Raw genomic sequence first — 27,339 nt, 5'->3', positions numbered from 1 at the left:
TCACTTCTCTGTTTTGCTTACTTTTCTCTTGGGGTTAAACCAAAGGCAATCTTCTATTAAGAATTTTGGCTTAAAGAAACGTTCTGGTAATCTTATTAAAATCTGATGCCACACAGTTCTTGTTAGATTGAGGCCAAAAAACGCAAAGTAAAAAAGTAGGGTTCCTTTTACTCTGCTAAGAGGTTGCCTTTTTGTTCTAGGACAGGCAGCCCAAATCATAGGTCTTATGTGGATTAGTTAACTTAGTACCAAAACATTTTTAGCAACTTCTCCATAGTAAAGAGTTACTGAAATTAAATCTGGGCTTAGACTCATAGCCAGACAGATTGCACACCTAAGCTTTGATAACCGTCTTCGAGTTTTGTATGATATGCCCAAGAGTTCTCACGTGATACCAGGAGAGTGAAGGTTCAGAGAGAGAGAGCACATCCCCAGGGTACCTGCATAAGCAGAAAATACATATATTTCTTACTAATTTACTGCCTGTATGAACGCAAGCACCAGTACTCTGGAACCGCGCTGCTTGGAGCTCTAAATCAGGGCTGTTCCAATATCCTGTGCCCTTGGTTTGCCTGGGGTCTTGTTCAAACGCAGATTTCGATTCAGTAGGTGTGGACGGGGCCTGAGATTCTGCATAGACTCTCCCAGCTGGTGCCAGGTGTTGAGCAGTAACATCTAAAGGTCAGAAAGTGTCCATTTAAATCCAACACTACTCAACAGACTGCTAGAGAGTATTCTAAGCGCTAAGGAGGACAGATATCAAACACACATCAAAGTTGTTTCTTTGAAGAGAATGCCCCTAGCCAAATTTACCTTTACCAAGTATCTGAAAAGTTAGAAATACTCACATTGAGACATCTCTCCTTTGTGATATATCAGTGTAATTACTACCTCATAGGAAAATGCTTTGTGTCTGATTTTGCTTGAATTCTTTCCTCTAGAGGGGATGGGAGGGGGGCACAAAACGGACTGTTCTTGATGTCACTGAGTCTTGCTTGTACCGTCATCTGGTTCTGCACGTGGGGCACGGAGGCTGGTGGCCGGGTGGCCGGCAGCTATGCCCGTGGAGGATGGTTTGTCATTGGCAGGAATGGTCCACTACTGCCAAGGAGGGCGTCCCACCAAGTCTATACGTTTTTGGTAGGAGTTTTCCCTCCGAGGGGCTTGGGCAGCATGAGGTGAAGGTGCTCACTCCCAAGGGAGGGACTGGATAAAGGTCAAGGTGAAGCTAATAAGGCCCAGGCTGAGCGCCGGCACAGGACGGGAGCTGCGTTCTCCACCGAGGTGGACCAGAGGCGCCCAGCCACCTTCTGACTCAGTGTGAAATGCGAGGGTTTTTGTTTCACACGTTTTCCAGATTAACCAGTTCTCTTTCTTGTGTTTCAGAGGAGTTGTGTCCATGGTCATTTTGAAAATGACAGAAACCCAGGCTGGAGAATACCTACTTTTTATTCAGAGTGAAGCCACCAATTACACAGTATTGTTTACAGTGAGTATAAGAAGTAAGTGCTGTTTGCTACTCAGTACCCTCAATATTCTAAAGGAGCAGTTAGGACCCAAGAGCTCTTACCGGCTTCCCCAGACACATGAGCCAGGTTTCCCTCGATACGTAGTTGAATTAATTGCACTCGCTTCCACCACCCCATCGCCTGTTGAGATCCTGACGTGACCCACGGATGGTGAGAGTGAATGCTCTTCAGAACCCAGGGCATCCTCTATTTTCCGGCTCCCCGTTTCTTTCAGCGACGGATGGATGACAGGGAAGAAGTGGAAAGCATCTTGACCATGGAGTCAGAAGACCTGAGTTCTTATTCTGGATCTGATACGACCGCCTTGGGCAGGTCACGTAGTCTCTCTGAGCCTCAGTGTTCTGATCTGTAAAATGGGGATACCCACACACACCTCAGGATGTCAAGAGCTTAGAGCTGTCCAACAGAGCGGTCTGAGGCGATGAGAACGTCTGTCTGCTCTGTCCAGTAAGGTAGCCACTGGCCACATGTGGCTGGTGAACACTTGAAATGTGGCCAGCGTGACCGAAGTTTTCATTTTAATCAATTAAAAATTCCATTTAAATAAGCACATGGACCTGGCGGCTCCTGTGTTCGTACAAACACCAGATCGCTACGCAAACCATCAGGAACAACGTGGAAGTTCTCACCCAGGGGAGCAGCTGTGCCGTTGGCCGAGCCACCATCTGCGTGTCTCCTGGCTTCTCCTTCTTTCCACCCACTTACGCGCAGGCCTGCGGTTGTGTGGACTCAGCCCTGTACCCACTGGCTGCTTTACCCCACGTGACAAATGGGGACTAGCGGTGGAGGCATTCACATGGGTCCCGCTGCCTTTAGGGGCCAGGGTGGTGCTCCAGAAACTCTGGCTTTATCCATTTTAAAGCAAGCTCCCGGGCTACGCCTTGGTGTGTCTTGCCAGGCGGAGGCTGTGGTGCACGTGTGTCCGGCCCACAGAGGTGCGGGGCTCGGGGGAACCACGGCTCCCCTTGGCCGAGTCTGTTCTGCACCCACCATCGCAGGTGAACGGCTTGCTGAGAGGTATGGAAATGGGCACGACAGCCCGAGGCCGAGCGTGGCCAGGTCCACACTCTGGGCCACACCGCACTGGGTCTCGCACTCAGAGCTGCGAACAGAAGAGCACTCGTGGCCGTTTCGATTCCCCCAAGTGTCATCTGACCAGGGCTGGGGACAGGGTGTTAGGTTCCAAAGTCAGCCTGTCGGGCAAAACCCCAGCAAGGTCCAAATCGGTCAACATTTGTTTTGAAAAGCCTTTCAATTACTCTGATATTTATAGGACCAGAGCCCTAGAAGGTCAGAAGTCAAGAGGTACCTCTTGTTTCTCTTTGATTTTGGTCTTTTTCCCTGCCCCCTCCCCAGTCCCCGACCCCCGCTCTGTGGGACAGTAAATCCTCAGGTTGGAAGAGAATAAGAGATTTCTTGCTCTCTCTCTCTCTCTTTTTTTTTTTTGTCAAGTGTTTATACTTGAATTTGTATAAAATAAATGGGCATCTGCTCTCTTTATTTAGGGTAACTTCTTTTCACTTAAGATTTACAATGTAAAAATAGCACAACAATCATTCAAGTTAGTTGTAACTGTTTTTAACGTGCTGCTGGGTGGTGGGATTCAAAAAAAATCAGGTGGGGTAGACTTGGCAACAGTCAGCGTGAAAAAGAGGAAAGGGTTTAGTGAACCACAAGTTCACTATGAACCAACAGTATGGCATGGTTGCTAAAAAAGGAAATCTGAACCTTGGCAGCGTTCACGAAAATGTAATGTCTGGGTAAAGGAAATTAATGGAAAATTACTCTTTTCAGTTCTACAGTTTTTTCAGGTGAATATTGACAAAACAGAGCAACCAGAATAGTGAAGATCTTAGAATTCCTTGATTAGGAGCAGCTGAGGGAATTAAGAATGTTTAGCAGAGAGAAGGAAATATTTTTGAGGAGAGAAGAAGATTGATTGCAGTGTAACGTAGAGGAAACCCTTCTGGCATGAGTCAGGAAACCTGGGCTAACTAGTTAAAATGCCTTCGATGATAATGATATCCCTTGACCTCCGCATTTGATTTTAAATATTTGAAGGATTTTCATGGGGCAACAAACTTCACTTGAAAAACAAAATTGCTCTAGAGGGTAAAATTGGGACCAATGGTCAGCAATTACAGGGAGAGAAAGTAAAAACTACCAGAAAATGGGAAAAGATGTTTGGAAGTCACATAATCAACAAAGGATGAATAGCCATAATAGGTAAAGAACTTCTATAAATCAATAAGAAAAAAACCAGTAGAAAAATGAACAAAAGACATGAGTAGGCATTTCACTATTGTCAGTAAACATATTAAATTAATAACTGAGACATGCAAATTAGGGCCACAGTGAGATACCGTTTTATACCCAGGAGACTGTTGAAAACAAATTGTCATTATGTGTAAAGCAGAAGTGCTCACACTATATGGACCAGCAGTTGCACTCCTAGGTATATTGTAAAGAAACTTAACACACCTGCCTCACTAGGAATGCCCAAAATGTTCATAGCACCGTTGTTGGTGATACAAAATACAGGAAACAACCCAACTGTCCACTGCAAGAAAATGGACTAATAGATTGTGATATATCCACCCATGGAACACAATGTCGTGGTAGCAAAATGAATTAAGCATAGCTACATGCAAAACCATGGACGAATCTTAAAAACATAAGCTGAAGTTGTGAACGGACTGCATACTGAGTGATGCCGTATGTTGAAGCTCAAAAACAAACAAAACAAACCAGTATATTGTTTAGGGCCACACATCTATGTGGTGAAATATGTGTAAAAGTATGAGAACGATAAACAGAAAATTCGGGATAAAGCTAACCTAGGCTTGAGAGACAAGGAGAAGCAGGACAAAAGTAGATTCAAAGATATTTGTTATTATTCTGGTTATTGAGCGTGGGTCCACGGGTATTGTTTTTATTATTATGTTTCGAAATTAACTCGTCATATATTCTTTGCTATGTATATACATATCTATAAAGTATTAAATACTATTTTTAAACAGAATTTATTATAAGGAGGAAGATTGAAATTTAGCATGGGAAACTTTCTTTGGAAAAGAAAAGAAGGTTTGTTGAAAAATGGGAGGATCGACTCTGGGAGGTCATGAACTCCTGTTCCTAAGGGGTCCGAGCAGAAGCAGAGAGTTTATATGTGAAGGGAGGGGGAGGGGGAGAAGGGGCGAGGGGAGAGGTGTGAGGGTCCAATGTGAACAGGAGGCTGAACCAAGCCTCTCAACTCTGTTCCAATTCTACCTCCATCCTGCTCTATTTCTGCCTAGTTCTAGATACAATTATGGGAAGAAAGTTGGGTCTTAAACTATATAAGTATGTGTTATAAACTTTACGTTATTTCTACTTTTCTTTTTCCCATGCATATTGATATTTGTGTTTTTACGTGGCTTCACTCCACTAAACATTAGTTGTCTTTGGATTCATGAAATACCCAAAGACATTAGCATTAGCATTAGAATAAATAAAGACATTAGAATAAATAAAGACATTAGCATTAGAATAAATGCTAAAGTTAGCATTTCAGCCAGAGTTGAATTTAATATATTGGTGAGGAGGGATATGTTATTATATATATTTGGAGTGGAGCAGAAGACACCGCTACGGCACAAAAGGTTAACTTTTCTTCATGGTGCAGAATTCTTCTTTTGAGGAGGTTGCTAAGACAGTTATTTTTTTTTTAATGTTTATAATATGAAACATTTTTAATATTAAAACGTTAATAATTTATGATGCTTTAGATACGCTGCTTTACACGTTAAGGAGACCTTACTTTAGAAAAATGGAAAATCAGGATGCCCTGGTCTGCATCTCGGAGAGCATTCCAGAACCAACCGTGGAATGGGTGTTCTGCGATTCACAGAGTGACAGGTATGACATGTGGGGAGAGAACTGCTTTTATGACTTTACTTTTTCGGTCTCTTTCTAATATAGTTGACATCATACTGTCTGTACAATTTATCACCCTGTTAACGGGAAACGTTGGCTTTTTTTTTTTTTTTTTTGCGGTACGCGGGCCTCTCACTGTTGTGGCCTCTCCCGTTGCGGAGCACAGGCTCCGGACCGGGGCACGAACCCGTGTCCCCTGCATCGGCAGGCGGACTCTCAACCACTGCGCCACCATGGAAGCCCAGGAAACGTTGGCTTTTTAAAGAATGATTGGTGTGGGCTTCCCAGGGAGGATGGTGGGGGACACCTTAGTGACGAGCCCTTTGGAGCGCCTCGTCTGTCACGTCACTGACCTGTAGGACCCTCCCTGGATGTCACATGACACGAATAAAAGCCCTTTTAAGTTACACGCTTGTGGACTCCCTGAGCATTTGGTTGGGGAAAAAGAAAGGTCCAGCTTTTAGTGTATAATTCCCTATAAGTAAGAAATTCCCTGTGAATAAATGTTTAATCTGTGATTATGATGTTTACTCTAAGAGCACTTTAATACGATTGTTTAGGGGTGTAGAATGTGCCTGGGTTTGAACCCTGCTTTGCTTATACCTGTGTGGCCTTGGGCAAGTTACTTAACCCCTCCCCGCCTATCAGAAGAATGCGGGTGGGAGCAGTACTTACCTTAATACAATCGCTCTGATGAGTAAATGAACTGGTACATGTGAAGCACATAGAACAGTACCTGGCAGATAGTAAGTGCCATATAAATGTTCACTTTTGTTTTTCATGCGTCATAGCTAAGTGCTCACAAAGTAACGGTTCATGCCATTTGAACCAGTTAAAATTTACCAAAGCACTTTTACTGAAAAAGGGAACTAAAGAGAAGGAGAAAAAGTGAAAAATCAGGTTACCAAATAATATGAGCGGATCCCAAATTTTAAACGAACAAGAAAAAGAGATTACCTATAAATGTATACGTCACACGCGCACAGAAAAGAAAAGATTAGAAAGCTACACACAGCAAAATAGTAACCGTTGTTATCTCATGGTGGTAGGAATGCGGGCAATTTAATATTCTTTTCTTTGGGTTTTTCTGGATTTTCCAAAATAAACATAGTTATTGTTGTCTTATAATTAAAAAAAAAAAACCTCAAGGAGTAATGCATAAACAAAGACGAGAATACATTTGACTAAAGTGATAAAGAGAAGAAATGTGACTATACACAGAGTCCAATAGCCGTGTCTGCTTTGGGAAAGGTGATGGTTAAGGAGGCGGGAGAGGGGAGGTGGTCCCTCAAATCCCGAGGTGTGGCTGACACCCCTCAAGTGACACTGCCCTCTCCTCTGTGAGCTCCGGGGACTCTGGGGACATTTGCAACTGTGGCCTCTCTCCCTCTCACTGGCTGTCCTTTTCAGAGCTTCAAAGAAAGCATACCTACACCTTGTTAAGCTGTATTAAAACCTAATCATGCTTTTCCTTTTCTCCATTTTCTCTTTTTTCCCCCCTTTTCTGTCTTTTCTCAATTCTTCCATTCTTTCTCTCTCTTTAACAACCAAGAGGTCACCAAACACAAAGGCTTTTAAACTGTTTTATTATGTGATTCTCTCTAGTGTTATTCTAATTGGGTGAGATGAGGAATTACTAACTAGTTGTGAATTGGTTTGCCTTGTGACCTGCTCCTGTCTTTACTTTCTTATCAGGCTCTTAAAATCTAGAACCTTTAATTTGGTTCTTCTCCTGAACATTCATTTGTAATTTTAAAAGATGTTTAATCAACTGATATTTATTTTTTTAATAGATCTTTACTGGAGTATAATTGCTTCACAATACCGTGTTAGTTTCTGTTGTACACCAAAGTGAATCAGCCATATGCATACACATGTCCCCATATCCCCTCCCTCCTGAACCTCCCTCCCACCCTCCCTATCCCACCCCTCTAGGTCATCGCAAAGCACCAAAGTCTGTCACACAGAATGAAGTAAGTCAGAAAGAGAAAAACAAATACCGTATGCTAACCCATATATATGGAATCTTAAAAAAAAAAAAAATGGTACTGACATTTATTTTTTAATTGCAGCTGTAAAGGAGAAAGTCCAGCTGTCATTACAAAGGAGGCAAGTGTACTCCATGAGTTATTTGGAACAGACATAAGGTGCTGTGCAAGAAATGAGCTGGGCAGGGAATGTACGAAACTCTTCACTATTGGTAAGACCATAGCATCATGTTGTTCTGTTCTCAGGGAGTGTTCCTTAGAGATGAGCTGGGACTAATCATCACCCCTTAGGTCCTTACTCAATTTCAAACATTCTATAGCTCCTTCAGGCCATTTCCAGTGTAATATTTAGATTTCTGTGAGTGCTCATTTCTTCATAAGAGCCTTGTCGGTCTCTGAAAGACTCTTTTATTTTGAGATGGTTGGGAACATTTGAGATGCCATCAAAATCTTTGTTCTGCAGAATGTTCAGGAGATATCTTGTGATGAGGAAAAAAAAAATCACTGTTTTTCTTACCTGGGGTGTTTTCATCTTCTAGATCTAAACCAAACTCCTCAGACCACACCGCCACAATTATTTCTTAAAGTAGGGGAACCCTTATGGATAAGGTGCAAAGCTGTTCATGTGAACCATGGATTCGGGCTCAGCTGGGAATTAGAGAATAAAGCACTGGAAGAGGTGAGAGGATGAGCTTCCATCCTGAAAATGCAGAAAAATGAACCAAGAGTCCAGGTGGAAATCACTCCATTCAAACTCTGTTTTATTAAAATCTAGGGCAGCTACTTTGAGATGAGTACCTATTCCACAAACAGAACTATGATACGGATTCTGTTTGCTTTTGTATCATCAGTGGGAAGAAACGACACTGGCTATTACACTTGCTCCTCTTCAGAGCATCCCAGTAAATCAGCTTTGGTCACCATCCTAGGTAATGCGGGCTGCGCACGTAACCTGTACTCACGTTTTTAGTTGTTTTAGTGTGGAATGTAGGGCAGGTACTGCAAATTCTGCTTTCAGTATAATGTTAGTATCAAGAAGCTGAGAAAGAAACTGAATTAGGGGAGTTTTGTAAGTACAAGCTGCCCCTTCCTTTCCTTCTCTGGTTAAACCAAGCCCGCTTGAATGCCACTGTCTTTGCAGGCAGCACGTTGTAATGTGACCCTCTGTTTGTGGATTTTTGTCTTCCAGTAGGCTGGAAGTTTCCTAAGGACAGGAATAATCCCTTCTATCCTATACTCCCAGACCTGGCAGAGAACCAGACACAAACTCGACCCTTATTAAGCACTTGTTCTAAGAACTACCTGAGAACTGCCTCTCAGGGGTAGAGAGCAATGGCTGAGAGGGTGGGACACGCACTTAGATGCATGGAAGTTTGGGTGGGCTCTGTAGGATCTGACAATAATCACGCTTTATGTAATCTCGGAGTAGGTGGCAGCCTTCGGCCATCATGAAAATGCTAAGAAGTGAAGGGATTCTCTTATTCAACTAATAAGGAAGTGTTCCATAGGGAAACCTTGTGAATATCTCTGGCTAGACTATTCTATTTGTGACCTGAGATTATTTTATGCGGGATGTGTCGCGAGGGGGCCGTTCTGGTTGAGGACAGGGATTGTCAGTGGGCCCCTCTGTGTCCATGGTTGGCCAGGCTGGGGGAAGCCCTTCAAGCCCTTGAACTTGTCAGCAAAATCTATAGGTTTACTTATACATTTCCTTGGGAAGAGTGTCAATTATTTGCATCTAATGCTGAGAGGAATCAGAAGGTGACATGCTCAGGCTTATCAATGGGGACAGGACCCCCGCGTTTCTTGTTAAACTATCAGATCTGAGTTTTCTTGCATAAAACTGCTGAATAAAAATTTATTTATCCTCTCAATATATTTCCTCCATATGAATCTCATTATCTAACTTAAAAATGCATTTTTTTTAACAGAAAAGGGATTTATAAACGCTTCCAAATCAAGTGAAGATTATGAAATTGACCAGTATGAAGAGTTTTGTTTTTCTGTCAGGTTTAAAGCATACCCACAAATCAGATGTACATGGACCTTCTCTCGAAAAGCATTTCCTTGTGAGCAAAGTGGCCTGGATGACGGGTACAGGTGAGCAAACTCAGCCCGGGACACATCATCACTCTCGGCACAACCCTTCTGGTTGCCCTCGAGAAGAGCGGTTTTGTATTATAAGTTTATGCGCTGTGACGTTGACATTGAAGGCGAGAAAGCAAACGGCAGATGTGAGGACACAGTAACAGCACTTTCATCAGTTCAGATAGTGTAACCCACCGCACGAAAAATGGAAAGGATCATATCAGTCTGAGTCTGGCATTTTCTGAGTCACCAGATTGCTACTTCCCATTTGAGAGTACATACTATTGGTACACGGAGCCTCTCTCAGCCGTTTGCAGATGACTGAGGAAGTAAAACCCCTTAAAAACAGGAAAACACTACCTATAGGTGTGTTGATTTAAGTTTTCAAAAATAAATGCAGAAATAGCCCAATGATGAGTGCTGAAGGAAAATCTTATTTTCCTGGGGATTTGTCCAACTGCAGTCAAGTTTCTCTTTGGAAAAAAAAAAAAAAAAGAACTCTCTTTTTTTTTTAATTGAAGTATAGTTAATTTACAATGTTGGGTTAGTTTCAAGTGTACAGCACAGTGATTCGTTTATACATACATACATACATATATATTCTTTTTCAGATTCTTTTCTATTATAGGTTATTACAAGATACTGAGTCCAGTTCCCTGTGCTATACAATAGGTCCTTGTTGTTTAACTATTTTACATATAGTAGTGTGTGTATGTTAATCCCAAACTCCTAATTTATCTCTCCCCCCCAAAAATCCAGCTCTTCCTTGTATTTCCTATGACTATGATACCCCTTATCTCTTAAAACTAATCCTAGGTAACAGGGTTTCAGGATAGACTGAGCTGAGAGGTACCTGTCATCTCTCCAGCGAGTCAGTGGTCGAGAGTCAATCACTGATGCTCAATAACGGGTCCATAAACCACTGTAAAGGAATCAGCTGAATCACTGAATCAGAGTCAGTGGATTCCTGACTCCCGTTTCAAACATGCTGAACTAAAATCGAGGCACAATCCCAGATTCTGCATTTTTCTTTTTATTTTTTTGGCTGCACAACTTGGCATGCAGGATCTTAGTTCCCCGACCAGGGATTGAACCCACGCCCCCTGCAGTGGAAGCGCAGAGGCTTAACCACTGGACCATCAGGGAAGTGCCCCCAGGTTCCACATTGTTAATGAGAACCTCTGGTGATTCCCGTCACGGGTCTGGATCTGTGCTGTTCAGTACAGTAGCCGGCAGCCACATATGGCTATTGGGAGCTTGAAATGCAGCTGGTCCCAATGGAGATGTTGTGTGGCTGTAACATGCACAGCAGATTTTGAAGCCTTCGTATGACAAACAAAATGTAAAATACCTCGATAATTTTTGTCTTGATTTTATGTTAAAATGACAATATTTTAGATATATTGAGTTAAATAAAATCTATTATTACCATTTACTCCTTTTTACTTTTTAGATAGCTAATTGGAAACTTTAAAATTACATAAGTGGCTTGTTTGGTTTTTTTAATAAATTTCATTTATTTATTTATTTATTTATATTTGGCTGCGTTGGGTCTTCGTTGCTGCGCGCGGGCTTTCTCTAGTTGAGGCGAGCGGGAGCCACTCTTCATTGTGGTGCACGGGCTTCTCATCGCGGTGGCTTCCCCTGTTGCGGAGCACGGGCTCTAGGCGTGCGGGCTTCAGTAGTTGTGGCTCACGGGCTCTAGAGCGCAGGCTCAGCAGTTGTGGCACACGGGCTTAGTTGCTCCGCGGCATGTGGGATCTTCCCGGGCCAGGGCTCGAACCCATGTCCCCTGCATGGGCAGGCGGATTCTTAACCACTGCGCCACCAGGGGAGCCCGAAGCGGCTTGTTTATATTCCTATTGGATAGCACGGGTCTAGGTGAAGAGTCAGAATAAGCTCTTTTCATCTGGATTCTTCCGTTCGTTTCCTGATGACTGCGCTGTTCTATACCCCAAAGTGATTTGTGACTGACCCTTGTTTGCTTTTTTAAGAAGAGCTGTAACGCAGGGTTTGCATGGCATCGTCTGCCCTCTCGCCCAAACCTCCTAATGTGCGAAGCATTCATTTTTCAAGTAATTAAGAAAGCAACCTTTGGACGGACACATAGTCCCCTGATTCAGGGATTCTCAACAGCAGGCTGTTGACATCCTGGGCCGGGTAATTCTTCATTCTGGGGGTCTCCTGTGCATGACAGGATGTTTAGCAACGTCCCTGGTCTCCACCCATTGGATGTCAGTAGCACCCCTACCCCAAGTTGTGACAACCCAAAATACCTCCAGACATTGCCAAAGTCCCCTGGTGAGAAAAAAATTGCCTGGGGTTGAGAACCACTGCCGTGGAGGGGTCACCCCATTGTCATAAGCCCTTATGCTGAACCATCAAACTTTTGAAAGTAGAAGGCAGGGGGTCAGCCGCTCTCCTGTTAGTTGAGTTGACTACCTGTGTTCAGGATGTCAGTGCCGTCACTTTCCCCATCCTTCTTTGTATTGTGACCCCCTGTCAGAGAAGCTCTTAGTTCTACCGGATTCTCTTTTGAACCTGATTCAAAGAGATAGAGGATCCATTCAATTTAGTTCAACAAATATTCCTTTAATGTCTTCTTGATGATCTCAATGCCATAAGGGGCTACAAACGTGAATAAGGTGATGTCTCCCCCCAACCCCCTCAAGTTACACAGGCACATTTAAGTGCCAGGGGCCACCTGCGAGGTCATTGCTGCTTGTGCTGGTGACATCTGGCACAATTCTTAAGATTTGACAGACTCACTAATTAGAGGACTGTGTCTCTGATCTATGGGTCTTGGAGCAATCTAGTGGGCTAGTTAATCTTGTTTCATCCCATGATCATACTCTGCACCCCTGACCCCAAGTAGTTATCTTCTGGAGGTAGCTAAATGAATAAATCAGGGCAGATCCTGATTTCTATAGTGATGTGTACCTCTCATTCAAAGTTAACCTCTTTTTGTGTTGAATCCCAACAGTGAGTTCATAACCTCCGTTGGGATAGGTGCTGTCATTTCTCTGTCTTTGTACAATGCCTCGTGCAGTCAACAGCTGTTGAGTCAATGAATGAGTTCATCATCACCCCTAGAAAGCAACTCAAAGTGCATAGCCTGGGCCAAAGATAAGTCAGTGGCATACTCTTTGCACTGCAGGGACCATGACACTCACCACAACACCTAGCACATGGCACTCACCACAACACCTATCACTCAGTGTTTTTTATTTAAAAAGTTCCTGAAGAACTACAGTATTAATTGGTGATAACGATGCACTGGGTGTGATGGGCCACTTGCCAAGGTGAGATGGACCCTCCTTCATCATGAAAAGGATGCTCAAAATGTTGAATAAAAGATGAACTACAGGGGTGGGGGATGAATTGGGAGATTAGGATTGACATATATACAATACTATGTATAAAATAGATAACTACTGAGAACCTACTGAGAACCTCTGTGTGTATGGCACAGAGAACTCTACTCAATGCTCTGTGGTGACCTAAATGGGAAGGAAATCCAAAAAAGAGGAGATATATGTATATGTACAGCTGATTCACTTTGCTGTACAGCAGAAACTAACACAACCTTGTAAAGCAACTATACGCCAATAAAAATAAATTAAAGAAAAAAAAGGATGAACTACAAAAATATTGAACACAAGTGCTCTAAATGTCATCTGCTCTCCACGTGAGGCTCTGTGTTGTGATAGGGGATGCAGACTAAATTCGAACCTGAGTTCTTTTCCATTTTTTTATTATAAAAAGTTCCAAATTTACTAATAAACTAAAAGAATAGTACAGTGAGCATCCTTTACCCATCACTTAGGTTCAACAATTTAGTCAAACTGAATTTTGTTTATGAAGTACAGTATTTTCATCCTGGGGCAAGAGAGGACTTTATAAGCAAAGTGCCACCAGTTTTTATTTGTAACCGAAAGGTCTGTGTAATAACAGTACTACTGAAAAAGCTTTGGTGTGGTCACAGCATGTGTGCCAGAAATCTTACAGCTTCCCCACCTTCACAGCTTCGTTTCTCCAATTTACTTCCTCAAATATGACACCAAAGTTTATTAGGGCTTCCCTTTATGTGTTTACATTTTATGAAATCCTGACAGCCTGGTCTTGGGAAAAGGTTCTAGAATATTTCATCTTTTCGTTTGCCTAATTTTCTATCTCTGTAGACTTACTTATAAACAAATCTGCCTTAGCTTTTCCTAGTTTCACAGTTACACACACACACACACACACACACGCAAAACGACTTATTAGGATGTTATAATTATTTAAGTAAGTTCTTCTGAAAGAGTCTCCTGAGGCATGCCCAATCCCTGTATTTTCTTTTTTCCCTGAAATATTTAATTTCCCAACTCTACCAAGTCGAAGTTCTGCCCACAACAGTCATTAACTGAGCACTTATTGGTACCAGTGGTGTGGTGGAGTCTGGGTTCTGGGTGGTGAGACATATTTCTTCTTAGGACAAAGAGAAAAGCAAACTCTCAAGTCGATAAATGATATGTGATTACAGGAGTGTATCGAGCTTCTTTAGGAGGACTTTTTTAGTTCCCTGAAGGAGATGAACCCTGAATGTATACGGAAAGGAAGGAAAGACGTTTGGGGACCGTAAATAGCGGTTAATAGAGGTAAATAGCGGAACCTCCAACCAAACCCTGCCCCCTCAATTGTAAGATACTAACCACATCATGAAGCCTCACTGAGACCAAAAGAAACTTCTTTGAGCCCTACCATGTGCCGATGTGCAGAGTCCTCTATGCGGATTATCTCCTTTGATCCTCATCATCTCATTTTATTAAATATGGAAACAGGCTATGCTACTTGCCCCATACCTAGGGCAAAGTCATACCTTTCATTCACTCTTATTTTCTGAAATTGCCTTTAAAAAAAAAAAAAAGAAAGAAATAGGGCTTCCCTGGTGGCGCAGTGGTTGAGAGTCCGCCTGCCGATGCAGGGGACACGGGTTCGTGCCCCGGTCCGGGAAGATCCCACATGCCGCGGGGCAGCTGGGCCTGTGAGCCATGGCCGCTGAGCCTGCGCGTCCGGAAAAAAAAAAAAAAAAAGAAATAACACCCATAATTCCACCACCAGGAATTATATTTCAGACTTTGTAACCACCGTGATAGAAACATATAAGTATAGGTTTTTGTACAAACAGGAAATTAATTGTGCCATTTGTCACCTGATTTTTCACTTTAAAAATATCATCTCTTGCTGTGTTAATAAGTACATTATTATTATTTATATTATCATTTTAATGGCTTACCTTATTTACATTACCACTTTTATGGTGACACAGTATTCCTCTTTTTAGAAAATTTTATTTTGACTAACTCCTGTTGATGGGCATTTACTTTAGTTTTTTTTTTTTTCTTTGCATCTTTATTTTAATGTGATTTTCTCACTTAATGTATACCCCAGAGTAAAGGTTCTAAATGTCTTTTTTATTCCAAATGATTCCCGGACTTCATAAGCCTCATAGTAATGACAATCTAACACATGTATCGTGTTTACTGGGCACTGTTATAAGCAGTTTATACAAAACCGTTTTAATAAAAACTCAACAAAAACTTCTCCTCTAACAACCATAAAAGGTAGATACTATCTTCGTTTTACGGATGAGGAAACAAGCACAGAGAGACTCAGTGACTTGCCCACGGTCACACCACCGGGCAATGGCAGAGTTGCCTGCAAAGCCTGTGTTTTTTTTTTTTTTTTGCGGTACGCGGGCCTCTCACTGTCGTGGCCTCTCCTGTTGCGGAGCACAGGCTCCGGACGCGCAGGCTCAGCGGCCATGGCTCACGGGCGCAGCCGCTCCGCGGCACGTGGGATCCTCCCGGACCGGGGCACGAACCCGCGTCCCCTGCATCGGCAGGCGGACTCCCAACCACTGCGCCACCAGGGAAGCCCCGAGCCTGTGTTTTTAACCATCACTCTGGTACTGCCTTTTGACACCAGCTCATTTCAAAAGTGTGAGATTCTCATACCTAGTGTGTAAGAAAACAGAAAAGCAGGCATGTGCTTTGGTTATTTGAAAAGAAAAGTGTGCTGCCTTATGAGATGTGCTGTGCTTCGCTCTTGGGTTTTTAATGATTATGTAATACTTCCCCAGGCTTGTGGGCTCCCCTGAAATAAAATACAAATGAGCATGGTATTAAGTAGATTGATATAAAGTCATCAGCACCTCTCCTGCCCCCTGCCCGGCTTTCTTTGTTTAACTCTGGACAGAAATGTGTGCAGACTGGGTTCAACTTCAGCCAGGCTGTACCCCCTCCATGTCCTGCAGTCTGAGGGGGCAGGATCTGCTGATGGGGGTCTCCCAGTGCCGGGTAAAGTCACTCGCTCCTGCCAGCCCCTCACTCTCCAGGTTCAGAAGCTCCCAGCTTCCCCAGTCTGTGCTTTATTATTCCCTGTTTTCTGGTTTGACTTTTATCATCCCTTGCTCTTTGAATAAAGCATTTTTTATAGTGAAGTTACTCCCTGAGCTGCTGGAAAGACCTGCCCCTTTTCAACTCCCCAGCTCTGGGCGCTAAATGGAATAGAAAAATCACCTGCATTTTGCTTGTAACAGAGGAGAAATCCCTTCTCATAGTTGTAATGAGAATACATCTTCTTAGTCACCAAAGATATTTCAACTGTGAACTCCAGTTTCCTGACCTCCCATCTCATGGCCGCTGGGCATTTTCAGAAAAACCCCAGGGAAAAAGGAAGTTTGCAACTCCCTGGTACTAATCGGTTAGTCCCCTTGGAATTTCCAGGGGAGGGTCGGCGATGCAGTTGTTGCTTTTGCTGGGGTTAACTGCCATAAACAGGAAGACAGGCGGTTGAGAAGGATCTCGATTTTCCATTTTGTGTTCAGGCTATTTTTGTGACCGATTTCCTACCTGGAAGAATGAGAACGTTTCAGATGCTCTCTTGTCTATCCCATGGCCAGTCATGCTCCATTCAGACAGCACAAAAGACCTAGGAGGGAAAACGTTTACAAAACAGATTGGTCTGCGTGATAATCAATAGTTGTATAGGTAATTTCTTTTTTTTAATGTTAATTTTTATTGGATTATAGTTGCTCTATAATGTTGTGTTAGTTTCTGCTCTACAGCAAAGTGAATCAGCTATACGTATACATATATCTCCTCTTTTTTTGGATCTCCTTCCCATTTAGGTCACCACAGAGCATTGAGTAGAGTTCCCTGTTCTCATTAGCTGGTAATTTCTTTATCAAATTGATCGGTGCTTTCGGCATGGTCCCTGGCTAGCACACTGGCTTCTTTTTTATCTCTTCTCTTCTTCCTTTTCAGGGTCTTTGGCTATTGTCTGGTGAGAATTACATTTTCCCTTTTAGAAGCTCACATCTGTCTCTTCTTGGACCACTTAAACCCTGCCTTCATAAAGTCTGGAAATCACATGTACCTATACTTAACTTTTCTCCCTAAAGTTATAATTTGTCTTTCCCGCGATCTTTCTGTCATTTCCAGTTCACCAGCCGGTTCCTTCTGGCTGTCCAGAAGTAGGTCAGGATAAGAATCTCCCTTTTCTGGGCTTCCCTGGTGGCGCAGTGGTTGAGCGTCTGCCTGTCGATGCAGGGGACACGGGTTCGTGTCCCGGTCCGGGAAGATCCCACATGCCGCGGAGCGGCTGGGCCCGTGAGCCATGGCTGCTGAGCCTGCGCTGAGCCTGTGCTGAGCCTGCGCGTCCGGAGCCTGTGCTCCGCAACGGGAGAGGCCACAACAGTGAGAGGCCCACGTACCACAAAAAAAAAAAAAAGAAAGAAAGAAAAGAAAAAGAAACTCCGCATTCTGCTTTTTCAGCCTTCTTGTTAACAAGGCAAACAAAAAGCTTGTTCAGTGCTCACTTGATAGGAAATGAAATCTCCCATCACTATACACGGTCAGAATTACCTTTAAGCTTCCGAGTTAAGGATGCAGAACATTGGTGTCACATAAACCTGGGCTCAACATCTTCTCTATTGATTGCTAGGTGTGCGGTTTGACTCTTAGGAATCAGCTGGGACTCTGTTCTCTCCTTCCTCTTCACGTCCAATCCAGCACCTGCTGTTTCTTTTTGTCCTGGTGCCTCTTGGGTTGGCTATTTCCTCTCCCTCCCCATTTTCCCTGCCTTGGACAACACTCATCTTTTCACAGTCTGAACTCTCAAATCTGAACTTTTACTTCTCCTCTCCTAAGATTTCCCACATTATACTGTAACTGCTCATGACTTGTCTGCCTTCGCCATCAAACTGTAAATTCTGTGAGAACAGAAACCTAGTTTTGTTAACTCACTGTTGTATTCCTGATTCCTCCCACAAATAACCTCTACCATTGACAGGAGAAAGGATGAGTGAATTCATGAATGAATGAATGACTTCCTAGGTTACCTCAACAGCTACCTCCAGACTTCCCCCCAATAAACTTTCCTGCTGCCATCACTCTAAACTAAAATACTGTTCATAACATTCCTCTCCTGCTCAGGAATCCACAGCATCTCCTCCCTGCTTTCTCCATCAGGTCAAAAGAATTAGGCTTGTTTTCCAAGGTCCCAGATCAGTTGGCGCCACCCTGCCCATTTAGCCCTCTGTTCCGCTCCATCCCACCCTGCACCTCTGCTCTAGCCAAGAAGCCTCCCCGTTTCTCTCCTTGTGGCCTTATGAGTTCCTGTCCCATGGCTTAAATCATTGCCGTTGCCCCCTGCTTGGATGTCTTTTCTTTACTCTCTCATGAAAACCAACTCACCTCTAAAGACCTAGCTCAATTCCTGCTTCTATGAAGCCCTCTGAACTTTTCTCACGACACTGGCCTCTGCCTTCTTTGATCTTCTACGGGCCTTCAGTTTAATGCTTTCACTCTTCCACATAGGCAGGTTTTGTCCACCCACCTGGATTATGATATCTCTGAGGACCGGAGCCGTATTCATAGGTCTTTTGCATCCTACATAGTTCCTCCTGTTCACATTTCCTGTGTATACATACTTTTTCTTTCCTTTTTTACTTCAAGTAGGCTATATAGAGGTGGCCTAATTCAGTATCTTCTGAGCAAGGCTTAGATTTTCTTATTCTAAGGGAAAGTTTTTTTCTATTTCTTCAATGCACGAAGGCACATTCACCAGCTCCTTGCTTCCCCACCTCTCCTATAATATCCACCATCCTGTATACCTGCTAGGATTGGTGGGTGATCCCCAATACCATATACCTGGTAGGCTTGGGGGATGCGCACTCCAAGTAGATACTAGAGCCTGCTGAGGCCACTCAAAGACGTCTGTACTCAGTGGATTTGAGCTGTCATCACTGTCAATCACTATGTAAGTCAAGGGTTGGTCATAGTCCTGCCTTGGACTAATGTCAGAGAGCTATCCTTTCAGGAAGCTGGGGGGTCCATGGGCTCTGCCACCTACCAAGGTTCTTCCATATTTCCAGGAAGTCAGACTAGTCTGGAATGTATGTAACAGTAGGGGCCGGAACCTTCTTGTCTCTCTTAGCAGCTCCAGCCTAGATCAGTGCTTCTCAACCTTTAATGTGCATGTGAATTCCACGGAGATCATCTTAAAATGCAGACGCTAAGCCAGTAGGTTTGGGGTGGGGCCTGAGATTTTGTATTTCTGGCAAGCTCCTAGATAATACCAAGGCTGATGCTGCCTGTTTGTGGACCACACTTTGAGTAGCAAGAGCATCTGGGAACCTCCCTGTCCACTGAACTTGAGAGAGCGAGTGTCTTCAGGAAGACTTACTCCCATGCACACCATTATTCATTTCAACATCTCCTCAAAGAATCTGGCTAAGTCTGTCTTTACTTCTTTTTCCAACAGCATATCTAAGTTTTGCAACCATAAACACCAGCCAGGACAATATATCTTCCATGCAGAAAATGATGACGCCCAGTTCACAAAAATGTTCACGCTGAATATAAGAAGTAAGTGAAGCTGTCGAGAAATTTTATTTTACGCTTGTAACTCCTTAATAATGTATTAACTCGGACCAGAAAGAGATAAGCCATGGCTTAGGGAAGGAATGCTACAAAAGTGTTTTGACATGCTGAAGTGTTTTGAAATTGTACTTTCATATCTACTGGCTTGTTGATATGCAGATCTCTTTCTGGGCTCATCCTTTGAAGCTAAGATGCTGATTCCATATCCTCTCTGAAGAGGATATGTGTGACTTTATTGATTTTAGTACTTTATTGATTTTAGTACTTTGAAGGGTGACTTTATTGATTTTAGTACTTTGAAGGGTCCTGTTAAGGAAAGACCAAAAGCCATACTACCTGCCATTTAGTTTTTTTAATAATCTTGGTTTCTCTGGTCCATAAAAAGATGAGAGTCCATTTTGCTGGACTTTTTACAGGTGCTTCTCCTGAAGCTAAGACTCATTTAGATGGAGGTCTACACCTGAGCTCTCTCCAGGAGGGGTCTGGCAGGGGAAAAGGGGGTGCTCCCCAGAGAAGTTTAGGGCTGCCTGCACAAAAGGTGACACAAGGGGAAAGAGGACCCCCTCTCTGAGTCACCCTGCATGAGACACGCTCCCAGGAGCACAAACTGCGTAGAGTATGTGAGCAGCCTATAGGAAGCTGACTTTGAAACCCTTTCTGGAAAGCACTGTACTTCATGAGCTTGATTTCCCTGTTGTTTTCTGCAGGGAAACCTCAAGTGCTCGCCGAGGCGTCGGCAAGTCAGGCTTCTTGCTCCTCTGACGGGTACCCGTTACCGTCTTGGACCTGGAAGAAGTGTTCAGACAAGTCTCCCAAGTAATGAAGACACTGGCCCCTCTTGTGTTAGAAGAACATCAAACTCTCTCTGACGTGTTGACTGTGTCTCATGAATTCAGTTTAAGAAGAAACGATGAAGCATTTAAAATGCCTACCTTCTGAATCGACCGTAATTCTAAATGGTCATAGATTGTTTCTGATAACCTTTAATAGATGTCTCTTCAAAAATAAAAAAGATTAAAAAATAAATAAATAGATGTCTCTTGTAGACCCCACTAGAGAAACCCTCACTTCCAATCCGACGATAGCCCCGCCCATCTAAATTCTGTCTGCTGTTTCTTTTCAGCTGCACAGAAGAGATCACAGAAGGAATTTGGAATAAAAAGGCCAACAGAAAAGTATTTGGACAGTGGATATCAAGCAGCACCCTGAACATGAGCGAGGCCGTCAAAGGGTTCCTGGTGAAGTGCTGTGCATACAATTCCCTCGGCACGTCTTGTGAAACGATCCTTCTAAACTCACCAGGTAGACAGCCGTTGCTACTGTAACACACCACCTTCAGGAATTCGCTACTAGAAGTTCGTCCCTGTAGTTCGCTTTTATTTGGGGAGTTTTACAAGAGTGTATAGGTTCAGTGTGTGAGACAAGAAGGCTTTTTGAGTCAGGCAAGAATCCCCACTGAACATACATGTTTTGCAGTTCAAGGGCAGAGTGACTTCTCCTGACATCATTGTGACTCATGAATTCAAGGGATGTGGGTAGAGCAATAAGCTCCCAGCATAATGGACATCTACCAAGAAATCCAGCTCTAGGGAAACAGATTGAGTAGTTTGGAGCCTCTACCACTTTCCATTTTGGTTAATCTCCTTATTTGCCTTTAGCTTCCCGTTTTATCATTTTGGGTTTGATATTTAGATCCCTCCTAAATTAAGCAATTCTGAAACCTGACCGCCTACACTAATGGTTCAAAATCACCAGCGTCCCCAAACTAACTTCCCCACATTCGTATGACAGCTTCATAGTGGGAACACAAATTTCTTTTTTTTTTTTTAATTGAGGTAGAGTTGATTTACAATGTTGTGTTAGTTTCTGACGTACAGCTAAGTGATGCAGTTTTATATAAGCATATATACATTCTTTTTCAGATTCTTTTCCATTAAAGTTTATTACAAAATATTGAATATAGTTCCCTGGGCTATACAGTAGGACTGTGTTGTTTATCTAGTTTATATATAGTAGACGAACATCTTTTTTATCTGACTTTCACATCCTGTGGGTTTAACTAGATGTAATTCTTAAAACCCCTAGTAAATGATGTTTTAAAATGGGTTCAGAATCATTTAAAATTTTCTGGGAAGGAATCGTTCTTTATATGAACATGGCCTGATTTTCTGTGGGGATAGTGTATTAGTAGAGGGCTTGTAGGCTCCTCAGACAGGACGTGAGACACTGTAACGAGCATTCTGCTACAGTATCCACCAGGAATTCTCATCCACTGCTCCTTGATGCTCTTCCCTTGCAGGCCCCTTCCCTTTCATCCAGGACAACATCTCATTCTATGCAACGGTTGGCCTCTGTCTTCCCTTTATTGCCGTTTTAACCATGCTAATTTGTCACAAGTACAAAAAGGTAAAAGCAAAGGTAAACCGTCATCATTGTGTCCCATTTCTGAAGAACTCTCTATGGCTAATCGACTCATTATTTCATCTCTGAAGCAATTTCGGTACGAAAGCCAGCTACAGATGGTGCAGGTGACCGGCTCTCTGGATAATGAGTACTTCTACATTGATTTCAGAGAATACGAATATGATCTCAAATGGGAGTTTCCAAGAGAAAATTTAGAATTTGGTAAGAATTAGGTGTTCCAAATGCTTCTGTCGAGTTTCCTTCTTGTTGGAAAATCTTCAATATGCACTCACTCACCATGTGTCTTGCAGGGAAGGTCCTGGGATCGGGTGCTTTTGGGAAAGTGATGAATGCAACCGCCTATGGAATCAGTAAGACAGGGGTCTCAATCCAGGTCGCAGTCAAAATGCTGAAAGGTATGGTTACATCGATCAATAGCCACAGAGACGCACAAGGAGGGGAGGTGACGCCTCCCACCTCCTCTTTTCCATCATTGCTATGGTTACTGCTTGCCATCCTTCAAAGCTAAAAAGGGAGCGAGTTGGGGTGGGTGTCAACTAAGTCACGAATATAAAATACAAGTCGTGAACACAAAACGCCACCTCTTCGTCCTCTTCTCTCTTTGTTTAGGTTTTTTCAGCCTCAATATTTGGGGATACCATTGCTACAGGCAGCCGTGTGTCTTACATGTCGACACAGACTCTGGGTAGAAGAGGGAATTGGCGCCTTCTGTATCACTTCCCACTCATTTCTCATCCGCTGCCTCCTGGCTCTCCCTAACCTCCTCCCCTTAGTATCACTCACTTAGCAAGAGCGCCCCCAGCTGGCTTTGGCTAAGCGATCAGTGACCATCACCTCCACCATCACCACGAACCAAGCCTAATGGGCATTACTTGAATTTTTAGCAGAAATTGGCACGATTGACCGTTCCCTCCATCTTTATTGTGTTTTCTTCCTTTGGTTTCCACATCACCATATTCTTCTGGTTTCCTCCTACCCCTCTGACTGCTTCACAGTCCTTTGCTGGCCCCTCATCTTCTCACCCAGCTTCTCACCCAACGGAGTTCCTGAAGACTTGCTCCTGGGCCCCCTTCCCTTTTCACTCCGCATGCTCATGGGCTGTCTCAGCTTACCCGTGACCTCCTCCCATGTACCAGTGGTTCTCACGATTGCACCTCCCTTCTGAGCTTCAGGTTATGTCCAAGTGCTTGGACGTCTCCAGAGTCCCTTGAATTCAGCTTATCCAAAGTGGACTCCTCCAACCCTGGCTCTCTGTCAGCCCTCCCTCTCTCACTGATTGGTTGCGAGTACCAATGACCGGCCATGAGCCACCCAGGCAGGCCAACCAGAAACCTAGGACTGACTCATCCTTGGAACCATCCTCATTCTAATTCCCTGTAGGCTATTCCTGTCAGGCTTCCTGACAGGTGCCTCTTGAGTTATCCTCTTTTCTCTTAACCTCTGTTACTACCACCCAGACCAAGTCTATCCCTTCCGAATGGATGCACTAGCCTTCCAAGCAACTACTCTATATGGACTCTTACCTCCTTTAGGATTCTGAAGCCCAAGTGATGGTTATGAAATGCAAAGCAGAGCACATAATTTTCCTGCTTAACCTTTGCAGTTGCTTTTAATTTCTCTTGAACGGTCCACACAGCCCAGCACGACACGGCTGCAGCTCGCCTCTCCCTTCTCACCCCAGCGCTACAGCACAGCCGGCTCTCAGTTCCTCTGGAGTACCGTGCTCCCTCCCGCCTCAGGGCCTTTGCACAGGTCGTCCTTCCGCTTCCGCTTCCCCTTTCACGTCTTTATCTCCTGCTCCTCCTGTAGATCTCAACTCAAATACCACTTGCTCAGGGAAGCCTTCTCTCACGCCACGGATGAGCTCAAGTTCCTTGCTGGATCCTATATCCCAGCTCTCTGTGGGCTTTTTTCCCCCCGTAAAGTTGATCACAACTACAATTACATATTTGTTTAATTATTTAACTAATGTCTTAGCTGCCTCCGTAGTCTGTAAGCCTCATGAGGGTGGGTCTGTATGTTTTGCTATGCTGTCCTCTTTCTTGATCTTGGCCCATCCTGTTTTCAGGATGGCGTGTTCTTCTTCATCCTTCCCGCTGTGAATTCACCTGGTTAACTCCTAGTTTCCCTCAGGTCTCAGCGTAGACATTTGGTGTCCCCTTCCCCACCCTCCCTAAGGCTGTTGTCCCTCTTCTGTGGGACAACACCCCTACTTTCATTTGCCATGTGGCATTTATTTTTTATTTTTATTTATTGAAGTATAGTTGATTTACAATGTCATATTAGTTTCTGCTGTACAGCAAAGTGATTCAATTATACATATGTATACATTCTTTTTTATATTTTTTTCCATTACGATTTATCACAGGATATTGATTATAGTTCCCTGTGCTATAGAGTAGGACCTTGTTGTGTTTCCATTCTATATCTGATAGTTTGCATCTGCTAATCCCAAACTCCCAGTCCTTCCCTCCCCCATCCCCCTCCCTTTTGGCAGCTATAAATCTGTTCTTTATGTCTGTGAGTCTGTTTCTGTTTCATAGATAGGTTTATTTGTGCCATGTGGCATTTATGACACTATATTGTAATTGTTCATTTACCTGTCCCCCCTTTCACGGAGGCTCTAAGCTCCAGGAAGACAGGGGCTGTGTCTTTCTATCATTTATTCCCCCAAGGCCTGGCACATTGCCTCATACACAGTAGGCATTCAATAAATTCTTGTTGAATGAATGAAAGTCGGTAGTGGTATATGAAAGTGCTTTGAAGGAGTTAAGCACACTGTAAAAATATATTCTTTTGGTCACGAGAAACAAGACATGGACGACTGAAAGCCACGAATCCCTATAAAACATGAGGCAGTGGGAAACCTGAGGTACAGTGGGTCCCAGTGCACACAGTGAAGGATGTCACTCCCAAGCCAAGAAGTTGGAAATTAGGATGCCCCTGAGAGCTCACACAAGTCAAAACAGATGACATCAAAGCTCTGGGAAAGCCACATAAAGGCTACATGTCTTCCAGGACAAAATAATGACACCTGGAAATAGCTAATCAAATGTCCATTGAATGTAAATAAAAGTTACTCTATCTGTAAGAAAGAATATGTTAACAGACTGGACTGGGGGGTCAGGGCGTGTGCCTGGAGAGGGAGGCCCAGAGACCTTGCCCTTGCCTCTAGGGCTCCAGCACCCTCCCGGGCAGGGGTGTCCTGACCACCTGGGCACATTGGCCTCAATGACAGGAGACCTTTCAGTTCACCAGTAAGTACCTCCATGCTACACTTCTAAGCAACATAGTGAATACAATTTGCCAAGCTCTCTGACTTACTCCAGGGAGAGTAAGTGGATACGTTCTAGCCTACCCAGCAGTTCTGTTCCTCATGGGCAATTAGGGACTCTCTTGAGTCAGTGGGAATTAGTCTTCTTTGACCTTCTCACCATTGGATCCACTGACAAATTTAAGATTCTAGACCTGAGGGTCACAGGCTGGAACCAACCACCCTTGCTGACATTCCCATCTTGTCACTATGACTTCAACAAATAAAGGTGTCAAAAAAAAAAAGTATGTTTCTCCCTTCAGCATAGTTATTAACTTCAACTGTGGAGGAAAATCATGTATTATTATGTTTTATTTTATTTTTTAAGGGTCAATTATAAAGATTTTTATTTTGTAGGTAGAGGAAAGTCCAGTAGAAAGGCACATTATTTGGTTCAACGTTCATGCAACAATCTTTGAAATTCTGCCTTAAAACATAGGGTATTATTATTCAAAATGTATGTATTATTGTACGTATTTTAAAACTTGTATGCAAATCTACTCTGAACTGAAGAAAATTTTAATTTATTGAATAACCTAAAATACCTAATTTACTTCATTTTATATTTGTGATGCCCTACCATGGACAGAAAAAGCAGACAGCTCGGAAAGAGAGGCTCTCATGTCTGAACTCAAAATGATGACCCACCTGGGCAGCCACGATAATATTGTGAATCTGCTGGGGGCGTGCACCCTGTCAGGTAACCAGTTCCCACTAAGAACACCTAATCGAAAACGTTTTAGCCTGAAGACAAAAAGGGCGTTTGTTCTCGTGTTTCTCTCGTTCTCTCAGTCACAGGGTGGGCCCCCAAACCCAAGTGGGATTGGACACACCTCACTCTAGAGTCAGATGGGTCAGTGTAGACAGTGCCTGTCTTCATCGGGATGAGCCACATATTCTAACCTACTGAAAGGGACTTCGCTGGTGGTTCAGCGGTTAGGACTCTGGGCTTTCACTGCCTCGGCCCAGGTTCAATCCCTGGTCGGGGAACTAAGATCCTGCAAGCCGCGTGGCACAGCCAATAAAAAACCCACAATAATAATAACAACGCTGCAAGTACGTTTTGTGGTGTCTCTCTACCTGCTCAGAGGGTGCTTCTCCCTGGCTGTGGAGCTGACCCCGATGCAGTGCTGAGCTGCACAGCTTGGCCATGGCCCTAACTGAGCTGCTTCAAGTAAGGTGTAGCCAAGGAGGGGTTTCAAACTCTATTCTCCCAGAATCCAACAGAGCATGTGCTCTGATTCTCTCGCTTCTGCCTAGAAGTACCTGAACCCTGTGCCCAAGGGTCATTCCTTCTGGGACAGCCAGCCGGGCACTGGGACAGAGAAATAAAGAGAAAATGGATTTAAGAGGTGGCTAGGGATGTATTTCTCCCTCCTCGGGTAAACCGCAAACCAGCTTATATTTACCAAGTGCTCACAATGCAGTCAACCTATTATCCCCAGTTGCAAACTGGAGAATTTAGGTGGCCAGTGGTTCTTGGTGAGGCCACACGGGCCAAAGTGGAAGGTAACAGCTTTCCAAGGAGTTTGAGCAAAAGTCTGAAATTGAATTTAAAGTCCAAGACGAGATAGGTTCAGAGAGAGCTGTACTCTCCCCAAGTCAGGGGAGAAGGGAGTTCTCATAGAGTATGGTTTCTGCCACACAGATGTCTGAAAAAAATTATTTGGTGTCTGTATACCTAGGATTAAAACTGTCACTATTTCAGGACCAATTTACTTGATTTTTGAATATTGTTGCTATGGCGACCTTCTCAACTATCTAAGAAGTAAAAGAGAAAAATTTCATAGGACGTGGACGGAGATTTTCAAGGAACATAATTTCAGTTTTTATCCCACTTTCCAATCACCCCCTAATTCCAGGTAAGAGACTGGGTCACAGTTTTATAATAATACATTACAGAACAGACAAAGTATGGTGGTTAAACACACCCCACTGGCCAGTTTCTAAAGGCCATCCTCCAGCATTTTGTGTGGTCTGTGGGTTCTAAGACCTAGAAAGGTCTCTTATCTTTCGTTATAGTTTCCCTGTTGATTTGAACAATGAGGCTTTCCCTTTCCTACAGTACAGGTACTGTAGCTGAACCAATTCTGTCCACCGGCGCCTAATCACCTCCTAGACATATACTCAGTTTTAGGAAAGGTGCATTATTC

General features: G+C 43.5%; 1 protein-coding gene across 1 annotated transcript in view; it reads left to right on the top strand.

The window, feature by feature from the left end:
• FLT3 (fms related receptor tyrosine kinase 3) overlaps positions 1 to 27,339 on the top strand; it is a 54,443-nt gene that overhangs the window by 11,207 nt on the left and 15,897 nt on the right. Inside the window, exons 4-17 of the mRNA XM_059996180.1 lie at positions 1,387 to 1,502; positions 5,297 to 5,426; positions 7,517 to 7,644; positions 7,972 to 8,111; positions 8,208 to 8,361; positions 9,364 to 9,532; positions 19,331 to 19,434; positions 20,157 to 20,265; positions 20,573 to 20,751; positions 21,749 to 21,855; positions 21,942 to 22,074; positions 22,164 to 22,268; positions 25,776 to 25,886; positions 26,895 to 27,048. Of these exons, the coding sequence (XP_059852163.1) occupies positions 1,387 to 1,502; positions 5,297 to 5,426; positions 7,517 to 7,644; positions 7,972 to 8,111; positions 8,208 to 8,361; positions 9,364 to 9,532; positions 19,331 to 19,434; positions 20,157 to 20,265; positions 20,573 to 20,751; positions 21,749 to 21,855; positions 21,942 to 22,074; positions 22,164 to 22,268; positions 25,776 to 25,886; positions 26,895 to 27,048 (1,839 nt within the window). The remainder of the gene's footprint in view (positions 1 to 1,386; positions 1,503 to 5,296; positions 5,427 to 7,516; positions 7,645 to 7,971; positions 8,112 to 8,207; positions 8,362 to 9,363; positions 9,533 to 19,330; positions 19,435 to 20,156; positions 20,266 to 20,572; positions 20,752 to 21,748; positions 21,856 to 21,941; positions 22,075 to 22,163; positions 22,269 to 25,775; positions 25,887 to 26,894; positions 27,049 to 27,339) is intronic.

Source organism: Delphinus delphis, chromosome 18 (genome assembly GCF_949987515.2).
Source record: "Delphinus delphis chromosome 18, mDelDel1.2, whole genome shotgun sequence".
In the NCBI taxonomy this organism is placed as follows: domain Eukaryota; kingdom Metazoa; phylum Chordata; class Mammalia; order Artiodactyla; family Delphinidae; genus Delphinus; species Delphinus delphis.
Note: the sequence above shows the minus strand (reverse complement) of the source record. Positions and strands in the feature narration are given on the sequence as shown.